Raw genomic sequence first — 22,187 nt, 5'->3', positions numbered from 1 at the left:
TGTTTTTTACCCCACTTTGGTCACCAAAGATTTGAAGTGGCTGGAGTCTATGACATTTACAACTGTCCTCACCTAAAAAATGTGATCGTCCCCCCAAAATACACAGGGACCTCTACGTGCCCCAGCCAGTGTGCGACCCTTTCTCTCTATCCCTGCTTCAGAGGTTTCCAGATCCCACGTTTCCTTGTTTCCGTCTAGAGCAGACCATCAGGTGACAAGTTCTAGACCATTCCTGCTGGGACTTAACAGAGCTGCTGCGGGAGCTCAAGGGCGCTGCGTCCCGGGGAGGCTGCGCACCAGCACCCCGGCCGGAGGCCCCGCTGCCTGCCGGACTGGTGAGGCAGGCGCCGCACAGCTACGCTCTGAGGGAACTTTCTAGATGACTCTGATTAAACGCAGAAAAAACACTGACACGAAACGGTTTATCCAGCATGAGCCTATCTGTGTTTAATAAAGGAAGGGAAGAGAAAGGCCACACATACACTTTCATAAGCACACAAAACTTCTGGAAAGCTTCGTGAAAGAGGAGCCGACTGGCAGCAGGAGAGGCCTTTACCCTTCAACGGACTCCAGACTCCTGCACTCTTTTTAAACCGTAAGCATGGATTGCTTTTATTTTTTATTTTTTAAATTAATGTTGTTTTAAATAACTTCGATTTAAAGATGGTGGAAAAAAAGACGTTTGGCTGTTGTCCCTGAAACACTCAAAAAACTACAAGGAGAAAAACAGGGGCGCAAACCTTGGCTACTCTCTGGGATCCGGGACCTCCGGCCCCAGCAGGTGAGGGTGGCGGGCAGCGAGGCGGGGCCTTCAGCCTGGGAGCAGGATGTCCCCGGGGCAGGGAAGGGGCAGGCTGGAGGGGCCTGGCACAGTCTGCAGAAAGGGCCCGGGACCCCTGGACCCCAGCTCTCTGCCCGCGTGAGGAGCCTCGTCTGGAGAGGCTGAGCCACTCAAGGAAAGCCATTTGGGGGCCGAGAGGAAAGCCATGGTCCCAGGCCACAGCCCCGCAGTTAGCGCCCACCAGAGGCCAGGAGCAGATGGGAGGCCTGGAGCAGCCGGGGGCCCAGGACAACTGCCTGCTGATCTGCAGGAGGACGGGACGCGGGGCGGGAACCGGAAGATGCCGGAAGGCAGCGCACCTGCCACGGTCTGCGGAGGGGCCTGAGTGGAGGACAGCGTGGGCGGCCGGGGGTGGCATGGGCCACCTGCAGGGAGAGAAGGCCCTGGGCCACCGGACAGGCGGGGCGATGGGTGTCACCCCTAAGGGACACAGGCGAGGGCCTCGCGCCCTCCATCCACGCAGGTGGCGGGGCTGGCTGCATTGCTCCCTGCTGCGCGTTCACGAAGGGAGGGACGTCCGGTTCCAGAATCCAGTCCAGTCCTCCTCCCTGGCCCTGCGGGCCCTCGCAGCCAGACGCGCTCTTCCGTCCCGTCCTTGCTTATCCTCTCCTGGCCTCCTCACCTTCTTCTTTCCTTTCTTCCAGGAAGCATCTGCGGAGACACTAGGGGTCAGCTCCGCAGAGGGGCGGAGGACGCACCACACACCACAGTCATAACACAAACCACACTCAGGACACACCACACACACATCACACACATGCACACACCACACACACATACACATCATACACATCACACACATGCACATGCACCATACACACATCACACTATACATCACATCCATGTACATCATACACACATGCATGCATACCACACATCGCACACAGCACACACACATGCACATATCACACACATGCACACACCACACATGTATGCATCACACATCACATACGCACAGCATACACACACATGCACACACCACACACACATATACACATTACACAGCACACATTCACACCACACAGTACACAAATCACACGCATGCACATCATACACACATGCACACATGACGCATAGCACATACATATACACATCACATACAGAATGCACACACACCTCCCATACATATACACACCACACATACAGCACACACATCACACCACACACATCCCACATGCCACACACATATACACATACCACACACATATACACACCACACATACCCCACACACACATATACACATTACACACAGGGCATATACACCACACACACACCACACATATATACACACAGCATACAACACAGTGCCACACACAGCACACACACACCACACACTACATACCACACACACAACACACACCGCACACAACACACACATCTATATTTACCACACAGCACACACACCACACAGCACACAGACATAGGACGCCAGGCGAGGGTCCTAAGTGCGCTGAACTCAGGGTGCGGCCGTGAAGGAGGCAAGGCCCATGACCGCCCCAGCTTGAGTTCAAAGAGAGCAAAGCGCGGCTTCAGTGACTCGGGAAAAATCAGCACGAAGTTCTTAAGGACGCCCGGAGCCACACACGCCGGAAACAGATCGGGAAAGAAGGGGACCAGCGGCCCAGAGCAGTGCAGCGCGGGTGGCCGTGGGCCCAAGCCGCCGGCGGGTGGCACATCCTCCCCTGGGAGCAGGGTGACCGCCCACCGTTGGGGCAGGGCTACTCAAAGTCCAGTCGCTGGCGGCCCAGGAAGCCAGGGAACGTTTGTGAAGCTCAAGAAGACATCGGAAAAGGCTTCCACCGCTAAAAAGAAATGGCCGGTGGCAGTTGCATGGCCGTGCACTGGCTTGGAGCAAGCAAAGAGGTGGGCACAGGACCTTGCTCCCAGCAGCAGATGCGGATGCACCCAAAGGGCAGTGCCCCGTTGGCACAGGCCTGGCCACTCGCGCTGACTCTGCATAGTCACCAGGGTTGCCTCGGCAACCGAACCAGAGGGCGGCTTGCTGGAGAGGCTGAGCTGCAATCCGTCTGACCCAGAGGGCCGCAGCTCAAGCTTCCTTGAAATCTAAATCCTGCCACGAAGCAAGGAATGAAAAAGAAAGAGGATGAACCCAGTGATTCTGTGTCACCGCGGAAGACTAAGGCGCTCCGGGCTGGAGAGCCACCAGCAGCTGCGTATTTCCGGCGTCCCCTCACAGTGCGCACCATGCACACGGGTCACAAGAGGCTAAAAGGCCCCCACAGTGAGTGAATACTGTACTCACCACCATTTATGACAAGAGCAGGCGCAGGCTTCCTTAGCTCACAGCACTTTCAGAGTGTTCAATTATCCACTCGATGGCGGCCCACCCCTGCAACACAGAAAGATTTCAGCACCAAGTGGGTCATCCCGCCTCCAGCTGCAGACAGCAAGAGACAAGCCCATGGGCTAAACCGCGGAAGGAAAGCGCTGCAGCTGCAAGGAGACACAGCAGTGACCTTTCTGAGTGACCGCCACACAGGCAGGCAGTTCCTCCAGCTCAGAAGAGGGAAGGAAAACAGTGCCTAAGAGTCACTACTGTGTTAGCAAACCAGCACCCCGCGTGGCTCTCCCAGCATTGGCACTCCTCTTAGCACAGTACAGCAAGTCCTGTCCCTCACCTCCCAAATCTCAGCGCTGAGGCTGCCCCAGGAGGCCAGGAAAGCCCAGGGGGACACCTCCACGCACCCCCAACCCCATCCCCTCCCTGCACCTGCCCTTAGGCTGCCGCACTGTTTCCAGGCACAACACCTCTCCCCACCTTGCTAGAGGAGGCAGTGATTCTTAAGTCTTCAACACAACCCCTAATTAAGTGAAATAAAGGAAAGCCAATTTGACCTCACTGAGTTTACCCCAATTTTTTCACTTAAAAGGCCTAAGGTAGCTGTGGCCTCATTGAATATTCCCTTCCTCTTATAATATTTTCTTCCGCAAACATTTAGGGCTTCTGCCCTAAGCCAAGCATTGGAAACCAGGATGGGTGAGATCTGGTCTCCTTCCTCCAGCATGGACAAAGCTCTCCCCATTGGCCTTTGCTGCCCTACCTCCTCTGAACTGAGTTAAGCTGCTCAAATATCTATTTCTCAAATCTGGATTCTTCTACAATACTGGACAGACAGGTTCTTCTATTGGTGATGAGACTAAATGCAAGCCATAAATGGTTTTCCACTAGTTGGAGAGTTAAGCATGGAAGGACACTGGAAAGGGAAGTGCAGCCTTAGGAATCACCCACTGATCCTGACAATGAAGACTCACCTCTGACCTCTAAAAAGGAGGGAAGAGAAGGAGGGAGGGAAGCGTGAGGGGCATGGGGGACAGACAAAGGGAAGGTGTGAGCCTGTGAGGCAAGCCCAGGTGAAAAGCAAAGGCCCTGCTTTGGCAAGTGGCATCCTTTAAATGTGAGGAACATCTTCCTCCCGAACACTCAAGCTCTTTCCATCAACTCTGCTGGAAAGGAGAGCAACATGGACTCCTAGAACAATCTCTGCCTCCACTCCAATGCCCTGGACACAAAGGGAGGGCCATAGATGGCCTCCTGGGATCCATAGTTTCTCCTCTGACCACCACAATGCTCACTGCCAAATCCTGCCAGAGAGGAGATGTGGAGACCACAGCAGACTCCATGGAAGCATCACTGCTGGAGAGGTTCAGCCAAAGCCACTTAATGCCCATTAAATAGGAAACTACTATCAGTCCCGAATAGCCTAGCTGACAATGTTAACACCTTATATTTCGGATGTTGTGGGTTAGTTTGCTTTGGTAACTGAGCCTACGACATCTGGGCTTTTTGAAGTGGTAGTTGCCTTGGCTGGGTTTATGCTCCGGGTTTACCCCCTACATTCCCTACTGCGAAGAGTAATTTTGTGGCTCCCTTGGCTTTTACAGACACATTTCCCTCAGAGCTGGGTCAGCCTTTCCCTACCCTAGTTTTGCAATACTGTGGCATTATGAGCTCAGCACAGATGGAGATCTGTAGCACTCAGGAGGATTTTATTTGTTTATTTATTTATTTTATTTATTCTTTGAGACAGAATCTCACTCTGTGACCCAGGCTGGAGTGCAGTGGTGGCTCAGCTCACTGCAACCTCCACCTCCTGGTTTCAAGCGATTCTCATGTCTCGGCCTCCTGAGTAGCTGCGACTACAGGCGTGCACCACGATGCCTGGCTAATTTTTGTATTTTTAGTAGAGATGGGGTTTTGGCATGTTGGCCAGGCTGGTCTTGAACTCCTGGCCTCAAGCAGTCCACCTGTCTTGGACTCTCAAAGTGTTGGGATTACAGACATGAGACACCGTGCCCAGCCAGGAAGATTTATGAGACTAAAAATGTAATCTTCTTAATCTGGCACTTACCAATAGAGCACACATGACTCCTAGGACTGAGATACGTACCTTTTTTGCATTGGATGATATTGTGTTGGCCATTAAACTTTCCAAATAACTACCGAGGCTAATCCCCTTCACAGTGATGATGGCTTCTTGTGTGAGCATGGTCCTGCCAAAGAGCAAGAAGAAAAGGGCTGACCAGCCCTGAGAGAGAGGAGGGTCTGCCCTGCCCTCACCCTTGGCATTCAATGTGTTAATCCCACAGGAGATTACTCACATTTCTGGGTTCTCTGGATGAGGTATGTACACCAACCTCTCATTAACTGACACCAAATTTGTGAGTGTGATCTTAAAAAAAGAAAAAAAGGTTTAGATTGTATTTCTCTTGCATTGCTTCCCAAACCATCTGCCGTACTCTTCCATCCCCAAATTAGCACTTAGTGTGGCCAGAACAGAAGAAACATTTAGGCATTGGAGATACCACCACATTAATTTCTAGGAAACCATGCCTTTGCTGTTCCTTCTGGCAACTGTCATCTGTCCCACTCCACACGTGAGCAGGGCTGTGGCCTTGAAGGTAGAGTCAAGCTGCCAAAACTATGAGCAGTTGTATTACAGAAAAGGACAAATAGTCCTGTGTGTCCACACAAGTGAGAGGAAGCTTTTCACCTACCCATGGCAGCCCACGGAACACTGTCTCCTAGGACTGGATGGGACAGACTCTGAATCTACATGGAGACTGCAGGGTTATTGTCTCCTCCAGTACCACTTCCTGTAAACAGACCGACTCCTTATGTACGTATTTATATTTTCTTTTTCTGAAATTTTTATTTTTTGTTTTATTTTTATTATGATTTTTTGAGATGGAGTTTCGCTCTGTCACCAGGCTGGAGTGCAGTGGTGCAATCTCAGCTCACTGCAATCTCCGCCTCCCGGGTTCAAGTGATTCCCTTGCTTCAGTCTCCCAAGCAGCTGGGACTACAGGTGTACCACCATGCCTGGTTAAATTTTTCTTGTATTTTAGTAGAGATGGGGTTTCATCATGTTGGCCAGGATGGTCTCAATTTCCTGACCTTGTGATCTGCCCGCCTCGACCTCCCAAAGTGCTAGGATTACAGGTGTGAGCCACCATACCCAGCCATAATTAGTTTAAAATTAAATAGCCACAGGTTGTTGGCAGCTGCCACACTGGACAACGGAGCTCTAGAATTGCTTCATTATTTAACCCAATTCACCCTCTTCTCAAAGGCCAATTATAAAAGACCATGTTTTAAAAAGCTGAAGCAGTGAAAAGCAAATTAACCTTTCTGTAGCGATAAACACTATTTTATCAGTAATCTCTCACTGAATCCGCCCCCCACCTGCCTCACTGTCCCAGTGTAAATGGTTAGTAGGAAATCTCTCTCCTCCTACTGAGTGCTGAGTTATCAAGAGTTTCATATGTATGGTCATTACATTGAAAAGAAATATTTAACAATATCAATTAAAAATCAAACTGATTAGTTGTCATTTTATGTGCAATACTTTATGCAAGTCACTGTGTTTCATAAACTTTACTTCTCTGAGGTTTGTTCTTTTCTTTTTTATACAAGAAATGTGAGACTCAGAAAATGTAAACAGCATCCCCAAGTCGTCGGGCCATCCAGCGGTGGCTTCAGGATGCAAGCACACGTCTGTCTTGCTCCAAACCCCATTTCTTTTCCATCAGACCTCACTGGAGCATAACCTGTTCCTTTTTACATAGAACTGAGTTTTCTGGAAGGATAAAGTGGAATTTTATAAGTAAATATTGGTTTTGGGGGCAGAGAGAACAGAATACATAAGCTGTCAGGAATAGTGACAGGGGACCCCGACAGGCTCCTGTGACTTGGTGCAGCCTGGGACAAGGGGCCATTAGACCAGGGGACATTGGCAGAGGTCTAGGTAGTACATTAAGGAGCTAGGCTCTACCCTGCAGGTGGCTCAGAGTCTTATCTCAGCACACAGGGATGCACTCACTGCCTTCTACAGAAGGTGCTCCCAGCTGGGCAGAGTGTAGCTGGCCAGCAGCACTGAGCATCCCTGAGCTGTTCCCACGGCCACCTGAGAAGCTCACAGGAGCTCCCGAGGCCCTCAGGGTGGGGAAGGGGAACCACAGGACCCAGAGTGGCTCCACTCTGTTTCAAACACGGGGCCTCCCACAAGATGCTGAGAAGATGGGGAGCTGCCCAGGTACAGGTTTGGGTACTTGTGCATAGCTGCCTGGATGACCTGCTCCTCAACCCTGTCCCTACCCACTGTGCCCACCAGCCCTGCCTGCCCCTGGGCCCAGGTCACCCCTCCCTTACTGCAGCACCGCTGGCCGCACTCTTCAGCTTCAGGCCAGACACTCCACGGCCCTTTGGGAAAGGGCTGCATAGTCAAGATGTGCGAAGCAGGCTTACCTCTCAATTTCCAGACCTGATGGGCCCTACCGGGGCACTGACCAGAGAGGGGAGCTGCACCATGGGCCTCCCATTCCTCACTCCCCAGTCTCACCCTAGGCAGCCTCTGGTACCTCTCACCTGGACAATTACCTGCCCAGACTACCGGCCTCCGTGGCTCAGGTCCCAAACTCTCCCCACCCTCTCTCCACAAGGCTGCCAGGGTATTCTTCCCAGCACACAACCTGGCTACCTCGCCTTCTGGCAACAAACTCTCAGTGGCTGCCTCTTACCACAAAAGTGGCCTCCAGCTCCTCTGCCTTCTGTGGCACTGTCCCTGCCCCTCTCCAGCCTCCTTCCTTCCACACACCTTCCCCTCTTAGTCTCCAACCCACCTGTTTGTGGCTCTCTAAGGCTCAAGGGCACCCACTGCCAGTGTGTCTGGAGAAGACCTGCCAGCCTCCCTGTCACCTACGTTCACGTGGCCACTTGGGGGGGCTCCTGCCTGCTGCCACCTACACGGGTTGCTTAGATGCCCACCGTGTTGTTTAGAGCCAGTCAGGAGGGTATCTCTTTTAATCCTTGCATTCCCCATCCCTAGCACTGTGCTGGGTACCTGGCAGGCTCCTGATGCTGTTAGCAGAACCAGTAAATAAGTGGTGGCTAGAGTCAACAGTGGCACCGGAGACAGAAAAGGGAGGCCAGATGAGGGAACTGCTGACTTCAGCCACCATACCCCATTTCTCTATTTCCTGAAAATAAGGATTATTTTATGAAATAAATAATTTTCCTAGTCCATGCATATTCCCCAACATGTTCTTTGAATTTGCATTAGGCCAATATACTTTTTTTTTTTTTTTTTGAGTCTCACTCTGTCACCCAGGCTGGAGGACAATGTCGTGGTCTCAGTTCACTGCAACCTCAGTCTCCTGGGTTCAAGCAATTCCTCTGTCTCAGCCTCCAGAGTAGCTGGGACTACAGGCAACTGCCAATTTTTGGCAGTTTTTATATTTTTATATAAACAACGGCTAATTTTTATATTTTTAGTAGAGATAGGGTTTCACCATGCTGGCCAGGCTGGTCTCGAACTCCTGAACTCGTGATCTGACAGCCTCAGCCTCCCAAAGTGCTGGGATTACAGTCGTGAGCCACCGAGCCCGGCCCATACTTTTTTTAATTGAGAGAAGTGACGGAGGAGTGAAGGGAGAAAATAGCTTTAAAAATGCCTGTTGGTGGTGCACACCTGTAGTCCCACCTGCTTGGGAGCCTGAGTCAGGAGAATCACTTGAATCCAGGAGGTGGAGTTTGCAGGGAGCTGAGATCCACTGCACTCCAGCCTGGGTGAGAGAGAGAGAGAGAGAGAGAGACTCTGTCTCAAAAAAAAAAAAAGAAAAAAGAAAGAAAAGAAAAGAAAAAAGCACATTGGAAGGCATCACTTGAGACCAGGAGGTTGAGACCAGCCTGGGCAACATACCAACACCCTGTCTCTACAAAATATTTAAAAAATAGCCAGGTGTGGTGCCACGTGGTCCCAGCTATTTGGGAGGCTGAGATGGGAGGATCACCTGAGCTCAGGAGTTCGAGGCTGCACTGAGCTATGACCACACCACTGCACTCCAGCCTGGGTGACAGAGCAAGACCCAATCTTTAGAAAAACAAAACCGCCTGCTGGTTATCTTGTGGGGAGTACCCAAGGGGTCTCAGAGGCTGGTCAAATTCTGTTGCTTGACCTGCCTGCTAGTTAAGAGGTGTGTTCGCTTTGTGACAACTCATCATCGTGTGCATTTTTCTATATACTTATTATACTTGAATAAAAAGATAAACTGGTAAATGAATTCAGCCTTTCTATTAAAAATAAGCACCACCTAGACAAAGGTGTGCTGGAAATAGAATTAAATGAAGGCCTTGTGCACCATCCCCCAGACGCACTGAGCCCCTTTCTCATCTGAGGCCATCGCTTACATTGGTGGAACAAAGTTCCATTTTCTTTTCCACTGGATCCACCACAGAATGTTCTTGGATGTATGTCAAAGTCCTACTGGTTCCCAAAATCTAAAACACAAAGCAAAACTAGCATAGTGGAACGTTAAATATTCTACTTCAGATCACCACCGAACACCACTGCATTTACTAATTAATTCACTATTCAATAAATGGTATCATAGGATGCAGCCAGGGACAGCGACAAAATCCCTTTGTCCAGGGCACTTCTGCTCCAGCAAGTGAGCCACTGAGCAAAGAAATGAATTCCTCAGAGTGGAGCGCGGGCAGTACTATCCTCCCGGCAAAATAAAACAGGCTGCGGGCAGTGGAGCCAGGAGGCCCCTCTGCTGGGTAAGGTCTGGGCAGAGCCCCAAGGAGGAAGTTGCCACCAGAGTGCTGGGGTGGGGGGTTGGGCCGGGGTTAGCAGGTGCAGGCCCCATAGCAGGAGCTGGGCTGACCGAGGGGCCTTCGCGGGGGCCAGGGCTTGGACCGCAGGAGGAGGTGAGCTCGGGGAGCCGGGGTTGGGAGAGCGGTGCTCAGATTCCCATTTCCAGTGACCTCCCTGGCTCTGAGGAAGAGGCTGTGGGGGCTGAAACAGGTTGAAGCCTAACTCCCTTCCTGTGGGGGCACCAGGAAGCGTCTGGCTGGGGACAGTGGGATTTAGAGGCGATTAAGCCGGGAGGAGGGTATGCGGCGGTGCTAATCCAGCACTCCTGGGGCCCGGTGGCAGAGCAGATGGGGATGCCAGATGCCAGGTGGCGAGGGGCAGAGCCTCCAGTGCCCACCCCCTCCATCTCGGGGAAGACCCCCCACTACCCCTCGACCCCATGCTCCCTGATCTAGGGAATCCCCCCCGCCACCCTCCCACCCCCGATCTCGGGGAATCTCTTCACCGCCCCCCCAACCCCAAGCCTCCTGATCTCGGGGAAGACCTCCCACCGCCCCCCCAATCCCGCGCCCTCTTGATCTCGGGGAAGACCCCCCACCGGCCCCCCGATCTCGGGGAATACCACCCTACCGCCCCCCCCACCCCGCCGCCCCCGCCCGGTCCCCGGGAAGACCCTCCACCGCCCCCCTACCCCGCGCCCTCCGATCTCAGGGAAGACCCCTCGCCGCCCTCCCAACTCGATGGCAGCCTGAGGGCGGGACAAGGGGAGGAGGGACGCGGGAGAGGGCGGGGGCGGAAGTGGGGAGGTCAGGCGCGTTGGGAGCCGCAGCCCCAGCCCCGCTCACCGCTCTCACGAGGCCGGGCAGCCCCCACTCGGTGCTGAGCAGGCGCAGGCTGTGCAGGCGGCCGCGGCCATCCACGCGGCGCTGCAGCACGTCCACGCCCAGCACGCTGGGGTTCATCGGGTTCGGGTACTTGCGCATGGCCGCCTGGATGACCGTGTCCCACGGGTGGCTGCGGGGAGAGCACAGGCGGTGGTGAGCAGGCCCGGGGCCGGGGCCGCAGGGGTAATGGGGAGGCAAAAGCCGCAGCCAGGCCTAGTCTCTCCGCTTTAATGAAAGGCTCGTCCGACAAATACGAGGAGTCCCGCGAGTCCTCCCGGGCCGCCCGCTCCGCACCTGCACGCCTCGGCACCTGGCTGACCCACGATGTTTAACAGAAACACACACCTGCCTCCGCGCACCCAGAGCACGCTCTGCTTGCTCCCCGCTACTCACGGGCAATTGAGGATGCACTACTTTGTTTCCACTTCTAACGGTCTATGGCTTGAAGCAACCACACTTCTTTTCTGATTATAAAAAAATGTGTCAAAAAAAAAAGTGTTCAAAATTTTGAAAAAGTATAGACATTTTATTTTATTTTATTAATTATGTTTTGAGACGGAGTCTCCCTCTGTTGCCCAGGCTGGAGTGCACTGGCACAATCTTGGCTCACTGCAACCTCTGCCTCCCGGGTTCAAGCGATTCTTCTGCCTCAGCCTCCTGAGTAGCTGCGATTACATGCACCAGCCACCACGCCCGGCTAGGTTTTTGTTTTGTTTTGTTTTTGTATTTTTACAAAACACAAAAGAAAAAGTAGAGACGGGGTTTCACCATGTTGGCCAGGCTGGTCTCGGACTCCTGACCTGCCTAGGCCTCCCAAAATGTTGGGATTACAGGCGTCCGCCACCACACCCGGCTTATAAAGACATTTTAAACAATCTACAATTCCACTCTCCAAGGATCACTGCTGTCAACATTCTGCGTGCATTCTCCCCCTTGCCACCACACAAACCTCACATTTCCCCAAGCCGTGCCTGGCTAGAAGGACCGTATAATGATGCAAGAACAGCGATGGCCCGAATGTCACAGTTCTCAGCACCATCTGCTTGATGGAGGCTCCCAGCCCTGCCAAGGCCCCCAGTCTCCTTGGGCATCCCAGGGGTGTCCCTTGCAGGACAACACCGCTCCTTCCCTGGCCCTGAGACCTTTCCCTTTGGTTTTTGTTTGTCTGAGACAGGGTCTCATTCTATCACCCAGCAGGCAGGAGTGCAGTGCTGCCATCAGGGTCACTGCAGCCTCAAACTCCCAGGCTCAAGTGAACCTCCTACCTCAGCCTCCCCTTGCCCCACCTCCAGTGGCTGGGACTATAGGTATGTGCCACCACACCTGAATTTTTTTTTAATTAATTAATTTTTTTGAGACAGAGTCTTGCTCTATCCCCCAGGCTGGAGTGCAGTGGTGCGATCTTGGCTCACTGCAACCTCTGCCTCCCGGGTTCAAGTGACTGTCCTGCCTCAGTCTCCCTAGTAGCTGGGATTACAGGTGCCTGCTACCACACCTGGCTAATTTTTGTATTTTTAGTAGAGATGGCCATGTTGGCCAGGCTGGTCTTGAACTCCTGACCTCGTGATACAACCGCCTTGGTCTCCCCAAGTGCTGGGATTACAGGCATGAGCCACCACACCCCGCCAATTTTTTGTTTTTTAAAATTTTTTAGGTCTCATTATGTTGCCAGGTTGGTCTTGAACTCATGGCCTTAAGCAATCCTCCTACCTTCACCTCCCAAACTGCTAGGATTACAGGAATGAGCCACCACGCTCAGCTTCCCCTTGTTTTATTTCCTGCCATCAGAGAGGTCACAAGCTGCCCATTGCTTTCTAGAGCTCTGCACTTGGTTAGGCCTGAAACCTGCTGGGGTCAGACACACGTCTGATGGGAGCCAAGTGAGGGGCCACCACACCTCTTCAGCATGGACCTTCCCCCAGACAGCTGAGGGAATGCCAGCAAGTCACTTTATCGCCCTGATTGTCCTAATCCATCCTTCCTTCAGGGTGTGCTCTCTCTCTAGGAAGCCTCTGAGCCTCCTGCAAGGACAAACATTTTCTGACAAGATCATTTCTTCAGAAGTGCCCAGAGAGTTTTGTCCAACTTATGTGTAGACACAGCCCAGAGGCAAGCCTGGATGTGTGCACACACATCTGCACCATGCACACTCACACGTGTGTACATACAGATGCATACACACATACACGCACAGGGACACACATCTTGAAAAATTAAACTGGGATTACATTCAGCATGAGTTTACCATTCACTTTTTAATAACTGCTGATAAACACTTTCCGATATCAGGGAGCCATTTTCAGAAATAGGATTATAAACGGCTGTACACTAGGTCATCTTGTGGCTGTGTATATTTCACCAGTCCTCTATGGAGGCTTATGTTATGTAGATTGCTTTCACTTTTAGATGATAAATCATAACAGTAGTGAACGTTTGTGTACATTAGTCTTTCAACACATAATTCTTCCTTAGGATAAAGTTCTAGAAATGAAATTTCCAAATAAAATATGAAAGTTTATGAACATACTGAAGTTTTTGTTGCATATTTTGGTCATTTTTTAATATAACTGAGTGATCATTAAGTTACTTTACCCTCATCAAACTCTCGTCCTAGGTGAAAGTTAGCAGCAGGGCCCAGATGAGAAGCGGATCTCGCAGCTCCGTAACCTATGTTCTTTTATCACATTCAGTGGCCTCTAAATTGTCAGGGCCTGGCCTGGAATCCTCTCTAACAATAGAACACTTGGGTTCAGTTTTTCAAACCATGCAATTGTGTCACTAGGTTGACACATTCCACTGGTGAACACAAAGGGATGAAAAGGATGAAGAAGCTCAAACTGGGTGGTCCTAATCACTCTAAGAATTCAGTCAGCTTGGAGTCCTTTCTCCTCTCTGAGGGTTAGGGAAGAACTGTCAGGGACATGGTAGACCCCAGAGCTAGGTAAGGAAGGTGAATCTGGAGATACACAGAAAGCAGAAAGGGTCTCAGTCGCCCAGGAGAGCCTTCTCAATGAATAATCTGAAGGTTTTTAAGTTCTTTAGACTGGTTCCCACTGAAGTCATTACTTTAAGCAGAATAGGCTATGCCTTCAAACATCAAGCTTAAAATAATCTAAACATTGAGAATTTTTTGCATTACGCTTATCTCAAATAATGTCTCTTTCATATAAAAATCTTGCATTTTAGTGCTGGGTGCAGTGGCTCATGCCTGTAATTCCAGAACTTTAGGAGGCCAAGGCGGGCAGATCACCTGAGGTTAGGAGTTCAAGACCAACGTGGCCAACATGGTGAAACCCTGTCTCTACTAAAACTACAAAAATCAGCTGAGTGTGGTGGCACACGCCTGTATTCCCAGCTATTCAGGAGCCTGAGGCAGCAGAATTGCTTGAACACAGGAGGCAGAGGTGGCCATGAGCCAAGATCACACTGCTGTACTGACTGGGCGACAGAGCGAGACCCTGTCTCAAAACAAAACAAAACAAAAAAATGAAAATTAAAAAAAAAAAGATTTAGGCAGGTAGGTGTGGTGGCTCATTCCTGTAACCTCAGCATTTTGGGAGGCCAAAGCAGGAAGTTCACTTGCGACCAGGAGCTCAAGACCAGCCTGCGCAACAGAGCAAGATCCCTATGTCAACAAAAAATACCAAAGTTAGCCAGGTGTGGTGGCACACAACTGTAGTCCCAGCTACTCCAGAGGCTGAGATAGGAGGATCACTTAAGCCAAAGAGTTTGAGGCTGCAGTAAGTCGTGATTGAGCTGTGGCACTCCAGCCTGGGCAACAGTGAGACCGTCTCTAAAAAAAGAAAAGAAAAAAAGATGCAGGCAGTCACAAACAAGATAAACAGCCTCCTACACCCCACCACCAAGTGACCCGAGGCCTCCATCAGCTGCTCCTTAGCTTGTGGGCTGCACACCCTGGGGGCTCCAAGACACTTTCAGGCCACAACTGTTGTCACAGTGCTACTGAAATTTGACTGGCCTTTTTTGCTGTATTGGCATTTGCACTGTTTCTGCAAAAGCAATGAAAGGACAGAGCCAGTGTCTTCCCAGCATCAAGGCAGGGCTCCAAACTGCATGGTCACTGCAGTCCTCACTGCTGTGCACTGGAAAAACAATGCCAGTTTCTCTTAAGGACATTTGTGATGAAATGGTCAAGTGATTAATTTGATGACTGCTTGACCCTGAGTACTCTTCTCTTTGATATTCTGTGTGAGGGAACAGAAGTGCACCAGAAGCCCCGCTGCTGCTGAGGCCCAAGTCCCTCGGCTGTGGGGTGTCTGTGGGCACTGGCACCTGTTCATTCTGAGGGGGAGCCCCTGTCTCTCTGCTGCTGTCCACTGCCTGCCTCTTGTACTTGAAAGAGCCATCAACAGAAGGAACAATAAACAGACAAACTTTGCTTACTCAGACTTGGGGATCTGGCAGACGACTTCTTAAAAATTAACAAAGTGAGCCTGTGCTTCAAGGAAAACAACTGATAGTATTTGCTGCCAAAGATAAAATTTGAGCTTCAAAGTGATAATTTGGCTGGGCAAGATGGCTCATACCTGTAATCCCAGCACTTTGGGAAGCCAAGGCGTGAGGTCAGGAATTCGAGATCAACCTGGCCAACATGGCAAAACCTCATCTCTAGTAAAATACAAGAATTAGCCAGGCAAGGTGGCACACCCCTGTAATCCCAGCTACTAGGGAGGCTAAGGCAGGAGAAGTGCTTGAACCTGGGAGGCAGAGGTTGCAGTGAACCAAGATCACACCACTGCACTCTAGCCTGGGTGACAGAGTGAAACCGTCTTGGAAAAAAATATATACAAATAAAATAAAGTGATCACTGAAATTTTAGAAAACTTGTATCTGCTACCAGGAGCTGGATGGCTGCCCTATGCTGCATGCTCAGTGGCAGCCTATATTCCAAACGATATCAAGTCATACTTGGGTTAAAGACTCATTCATGTGCAAGACAGGCCAATGGGTTTGTTGTTGTTTTAAGAGATGGTGTGTGGCTGGCACAGTGGCTCATGCCTGTAATCTCAGCACTTTGGGAGGCTGAGGCAGGTGGATCACAAGGTCAGGAGTTCAAGATGAGCCTGGCCAACATGGTGAAATCCCTTCTCTACTAAAAATACAAAAATTAGCTAGGCACATGGCAGACACCTATAATCCCAGCTACTCAGGAGGCTGAGGCAGAAGAATCCCTTGAACCCGGGGGAGGGAGGTTGCAGTGAGCTGAGATCATGCCACTGCACTCCAGCCTGGGCCACAGAGTGAGACTCTGTCTCAAAAAAAAAAAAAAAAGAGAGATGGTGTGGCTCTGTCACTGCAGCCTCATGAGCAGCTGGGACTACAGGCACAAGCTACCACACCTAAGTTTTGTATTTATTTTTTGTAGAGATGGAGTCTATTAGGCTAATCTCAAACTCCTGAGCTCAAGTGATCCTCCCGCCTAGGTCTCTGAGCTTGTTACTCTATTCATTATAGTTTCAGGTTTTGTATTCCAACGAAGTGTGAAGAAACCACATTTGTTTTATCGCAGTAGCAAAGAATAGCCCCAATTACTTAAAAAGAATACTAAGATACTCCCACCTTTTCCAACTGTGTATTTGTGTGAGGCTGGGGTTTATCCATACACTTGAACCAAAACTACCTGTATTGCCAAACACAGACTGCAGAAGCAGATATGAGAATCAAGTTATCTTCTATTAAGCCAGATATTGTAGATATTAGTAAAAACAGAAACGGTGCCACTCCTCTCACTAATTTTTAGAAAATACAGTTTTTTATTCAGAAACATTATGCTAACACAATAGATTTATTGTTAAATTTAGTAAATTTATTTTTTCAATTTCTTATTTTTCATTTCTAATATGGTAAATATTGACAGATACAACCCACATAAGCAAAACTGTTTAGGGTTTTGCTAAGTCAAGAAGTCCTGAGGCTGAAGAGCTTGAAATCCACTGGCCTAAATGGACCCTTAATTAAGCTTGTTGCCCAGGTTGGATTAAGTGAGTGGGAGACAGACACAGGGCTGGTCACTGCAGTTTGATTTGTAATAAGAGGAAAACTTAATGCCCTTCAATAAGAAAAAGGATAAATAGTAGCACTTTCATACAGCTATTATAATCTATCTATATCTACATATGTTTAGTTGGACACCTATAGACATCTCATATGGGTGGATTTTAGAAAAACAATAGGGCCAGGCACAGCGGTTCATGCCTGTAACCCCAGCACTTTGGGAGGCTGAGGTGGGTAGACCACTTGAGGTCAGGAGTTTGAGACCAGCCTGGCCAACATGGCGAAACCCTGTTTCTACTAAAAATAGAAAAATTAGCCGGCGGGCATGGTAGCAGGTGCCTGTAATCCCAGCTACTCAGGAGGCTGAGACAGGAGAACTGCTTGAACCTGGGAGGCAGAGGTTGCAGCGAACTGAAACCCTGCCATTATACTCCAGCCTGGGCGACAGAGTGAGACTCTGTCTCACAAAAAAAAGAAAAGAAAATAATATGACACATGTAATAATGACACATGCATATACACAGAAGCAGTCAAGTGGACCCGTGGAACGCAGACCCCCTGAGAAGAATGCCCACCAAACTCATCCTCATAGCTGCCTGCAGAGAGGAAGACACAGTGGAACAGCAGCGGGGAGGGCTTTAACTCATCTGTAATGTTCAATTTCTCTTCCTTGCTCCTGGCTAGAAGGCAAGCTTGCTTTAGGCATGACTCCTCATACCCCAAAGCCGTTCCTGCTGAGACACGCATTACCAGACATTCCCAGCAGCTGTTCAAATCAAAGGTGTGTGCAGCTTTGAATTCTGCTGGAAATCTACTTGTGATGGGGTCTGTCATTGAAGATTTTGTTATAGGTCTGCCTGAAACCTCATTCAATGCTGGAAGACATTTTAAACCCTGTTCATTTTTAAATGTGCCTTTCTATATTTTGGTCCTATATTTTAAATTATATTTAAACTACTTTCACCCTTGTCTAGGTAACACACACATTAATTCAGCTGGGTTTCCCCAGGGCTCTCTGCTTTTGTCCGAGTATTTACACTGCTGTCTGCTGGGTGATCTCAGGGCCTGTGGAGTTTCTTCTCGATGTGGACACAGGAAGAAAACTTGATAAGATCAAAAATGTTTGTATCTAATTATTTCTTCATTTCAAAAGTACTGTAATCCAAGCACTTTGGGAGGCCGAGGTGGGCGGATCACTTGAGGTCAGGAATTCGAGACCAGCCTGGCCAACATGGTGAAACTGTCTCTACTAAAAATACAAGAAATTCGCCGGGCGTGGTGGCACATACCTGTGGTCCCAGCTACTCAGGAGGCTAAAGCACAAGAATTGCTTGAACCCAGGAGGCAGAGGCTGTGGTGAGCCAAATTCGTACCACTGCACTCCAGCCTGGGCAACACAGACTCTGCCTCAAAAAAAAAAAAGGAAATTTATTAATTTCCAATCAAATGTTCACCTAACAGCACAACAAACTTTTTTTTTAAAGTATAGAAAGAAAAAGAAAAGTCTATAATCCTCAAAGGAAAACAATCAGGGATTTCAATAGATGAAACAAGGGAAAAACTGCAGAGTCCAGCCAGGAAGCCAGGCTTCCAATTTATACTGTCATTTGGATGCTATGCCAGCTCGCGGTGCCACATCATTTATAACCATGACAGCATCCTCAGCCAGCCACATTCCACATTTGTCAGGCTCCATTACAGCCCTTTGCTTTTAGGTTCAAAAATCTATCGCTGAGAATCAGCACCTAGTCCGCAGAAGCTCCAGGGATGATTGGGATTCCTTTGGTGGACAGCTGCCCTCGTCCTGAAAGTGCATCTGGTCTCCATATGAGATTCCTCACCCCTTCCAAGCATCTGCTAGGGGCCAGGTCCTGGCGGGGTGCCAGGAGTACAAAATGAATGACATGACGGGAGGAATGAAGTACTGACCCTCCACCACATGGTGAGCCTCAAAAAGCACGCAGACACAAAACGACCCAGATTGCAGGATGACATTTGTTCCGACAAGAAAAATTCATAGAAACAGAAAGAAGATTCTGGTTGCCTGGGGCGGGGTGGAAATGGGGTAAAATGGGAAGTAATGTGCCTGGGGCACCACTGCAGAACGATGGAAGTGTTCTAAGACTGTGTGTGTGATGGTCGTACTTAGTAAAAATTACTGAACTATACATTAAAATGTGTATAATTTTATGGCATGTAAAGTATACTTCAGTAAAGCTTAAATAAATGGGAGCTGGGCGCGGTGGCTCACACCTGTAATCCTAGCACTTTGGGAGGCTGAGGTGGGTGGATCACAAGGTCAAGAGTTTGAGACCAGCCTGGCCAATAGAGTGAAACCCTGTCTCTACTAAAAATACAAAAATTAGCTAGGCATGGTGCTGGATGCCTGTAATACCAGCTACTCGGGTGGCTGAGGCAGAAGGATCGCTTGTGCCACTGCACTCCAGCCTGGGCGACAGAGCAAGACTCTATCTCAAAAATAAAATAAAATAAAAATAAATGGGAGTTAGCAGCTGCAACAATTTTCAAAAGCATCAACTGTGATTTTTCACAGCTGGCTATTCATTTGTGCTTGTCCATGGACATTTCACAAACCTCTAGGGCAGACCTTGGCCATTCCATGAGAAAACTGAGCCCCAACTGACTGGGCACCCCTGGTATGCGATGACTTAACTATCCAAGGCATCCAGTTGGCTCAGTGATGAAGGAACTGAGTGGGTTGCTGAAGGAACCCCACTTGAGAAACACTGCAGGCCATACAAAAAATTAGATTCCATCAAGTCTAAAGATTCCATGAAAAATAATTTCACAGGTTTTGAAGCCACTTGGTATATTTTTATTATAATTTTACATTTTAAAAGTCAGGCCAGGTACAGTGGCTCACGCCTGTAATACTAAAACTTTGGGAGGCCGAGGCGGGTGGATCACGTGAGGTCAGGAGTTCAAGACCAGACTGGCCAACATGGCAAAACCTCGTCTCTACTAAAAATAAAAAAATTAGCCAGGTGTGATGACCCACACCTGTAGTTCCAGCTACTCAGGAGGCTGAAGCACGAGAATCGCTTGAACTCGGGAGGGGGAGGTTACAGTGAGCCGAGACTGCACTACCGTACCCCATCCTGGGTGACAGAGCTAGGCTCTGTCTCAAAAAAAAAAAAAAAATTAAAGGATGACAACTTCCTTCCACACAGTACTTTTTTTTCCCCCAAAATAAAATGCTTAAGTGGGGTGAGATAATTTACAAATCTTTGTTCCTGTAAATAAATATTAAAGAATAATTTCAATGTGTCATAGATCAGTGACTTAAGGAGAAGATACCACTTAGGTCAGGAAGACACATTTTTTTCTTTTTATTTGTACAAATTTATGGAGTACATGTTCAATTTCGTTACATGCATAGATTGCATAGTGACCAAATCATGGCTTCTAGAGTATGCACTACCCGGGAAGGTGCCTTGCACCCATTAACCAATTTCTCATCATCCTCCCTGCTCCCACCCCCTCACCCTTCAGAGTCTCCCTCGTCTGACATTCCACTCTCTCCATCCATGTGAACACATTTTTTAGCACCCACTTAGGAGTCAGAACATGCGATACTTGTCTTTCTGGGCCTGGCTTCACTTAGGATAATGACCTCTACTTCCATCCGTATGCCTGGGGGGCATTTTTAAAGAGTTCTGCGGTTTCCCACGCTGGCTAGGAGGCCTTCCGTGCCTATAAGTGAGTTCAGGACCAGGGCCCCTCAAATGCCTTCTTCCCCTTTAGCTTCTTCCGAAGCTCATAGCCCGCCCTGGGCCCTCCGTGAAACGCACGGAACGTTTATGATAACCTCAGCAAAGGCGCTAGCTTGCAGGCCTCTCCCCTGCCCGGTCCCCAAGAGAGCATCTAGCGACAGGCCCCAGCTCCCGGCTCCAGCCACCCCAGTTCCCCGCTCCGGCCGCCCCCAGTCCCGCCGCCGACCACCAGCAGGGTCTTGGTGCCGGCTGCCAGGCCCCTGCGCCCGCCGGGGGAGAGGCCGGACCGGGCGCAGCGCCTCGCCCCGACCGCGGTCCCGGGGGTGGGGCGGTGGGGCGCGCGAGCCTCTCTCCGGGACGCCGAGGCCGCGGTCTGGGAACGGCGGGCGCGGGTTGGGGGCTCCGCGAGGCCCGCTCTAAGGTCCGGCCTTTCCCGGGCCGCCCCAGCCGGGCTCCGGAGAAGGAGCCGGCGTCCAGGCGGCCCCACCGAGGCCCGCAGCCCGGCCTCACCCGAACACGTGCTCCGAGCTCCAGATCTTCATTGCCGCAGGCGCGGGGCGCGGACTCTGGGACCAGTGGCGGGTGCTCCCGGCCTGGCGGCTCCCGGCGCGGCGTGGGTGGGGCCTCGGTGGGCGGAGCGCTCTTGGGTGCCGCCCACCCCGTCACGTGGCCGGGCTGGCTGCTGAGGCTAAAAATAGCGCTGCGGGCGCTGCTGTGCCGCAGCCCTGGACCTGAGCTGTTATCCCGGGATGTGCAGTGCGCGCTCGCAGCAGATGCTGCAGGCGTTGGGGGTTGGCCTCGTCCTTACTCCCGCTGTCCAAATTCTCCCAAGGTCCTGTCCAGCCACTCCGGTTTCTATCACAGGGGACCTGTGATGAAAAACAAACTTGCCAACCCTCAAAACCCCACTGCAGTTTGGGTCTTGAACAAGCATTAAACCAGCATGTGATGCGCATCGCAACCAATCCGCCAAACAGGCTGCAAAGACAGAAATCTAAGCCTGTATCTAACAGCCGGGAGGATGCAACCTGCACCACGCATGCTCCCGAGGTAAACAAGACAGGGACTCCTGTAGGGCTGAGGGCCCCACAGGGTCGTGGGGTGAGCCTTATGCTGTGCTGAGGTGCAGGATCTGAGAAATAAAGAGACAGGACACAGAAGTACAAAGAAAATGCAGCTGGGCTCGGGGGGCCACACCAACTATTAGTGGAGTCAGGCAAGGCCCCGAATGTCCAGAAGCATGAGTATTTATTGTGTATAGGTTAGGGGGCAGGGCAGTGAGTGAAATCATCTTTAAGGATAGCGATAGGGTCGTGAGCAGTAAAATATGGGGTCCACCCCCATTAGGTCACCTAGGCCAGGAGGTGGACAGTGCGCAGCAAGGGGCCTGTTCCCATGAAGGCAAGGGCCATGTGCAGTAAGGGGTCCACCCCCATTAGGTCACTGAGGCTTGAAGGTGGGCCGTGCGCAGTGAAGACGGTGCAGTGTGCAATACTTCTATCTATGGGCAAACTACTTCTAAGAAGATTTATAGGAGGATGCTTTAAGTCACATAGCAGTGACAGAGCTGTCAAGGTTACCGCCACCTTCTGGCAG

The 22,187-nt window shown here is 50.4% G+C and overlaps 1 protein-coding gene across 2 annotated transcripts; it reads right to left on the bottom strand.

Moving 5' to 3' along the window:
- Positions 1-419: 419 nt before the first annotated feature.
- Positions 420-21,178, bottom strand: PRELID3A (PRELI domain containing 3A). 2 transcript variants are annotated; one of them, XM_021670089.2, is made up of 7 exons: positions 21,102-21,178; positions 10,804-10,972; positions 9,550-9,639; positions 5,463-5,533; positions 5,252-5,354; positions 3,106-3,192; positions 420-1,492 (listed from the first exon to the last, which is right to left on the bottom strand). In XM_021670089.2, the coding sequence occupies exons 1-6, from the start codon at positions 21,131-21,133 to the stop codon at positions 3,139-3,141; spliced, it is 519 nt and encodes a 172-aa protein (XP_021525764.1). In that variant the 5' UTR covers positions 21,134-21,178; the 3' UTR covers positions 420-1,492; positions 3,106-3,138. The 2 variants fall into 2 exon arrangements, with proteins under 2 accessions (XP_021525764.1, XP_021525765.1); XM_021670090.2 differs by having other exon boundaries at positions 3,109-3,192.
- Positions 21,179-22,187: the final 1,009 nt, after the last annotated feature.

Source organism: Aotus nancymaae, unplaced genomic scaffold (genome assembly GCF_030222135.1).
Source record: "Aotus nancymaae isolate 86718 unplaced genomic scaffold, 86718_ANA_hifiasm-v0.15.2.pri h1tg000020l, whole genome shotgun sequence".
In the NCBI taxonomy this organism is placed as follows: domain Eukaryota; kingdom Metazoa; phylum Chordata; class Mammalia; order Primates; family Aotidae; genus Aotus; species Aotus nancymaae.
This window is presented reverse-complemented; position numbering and strand designations above follow the sequence as displayed.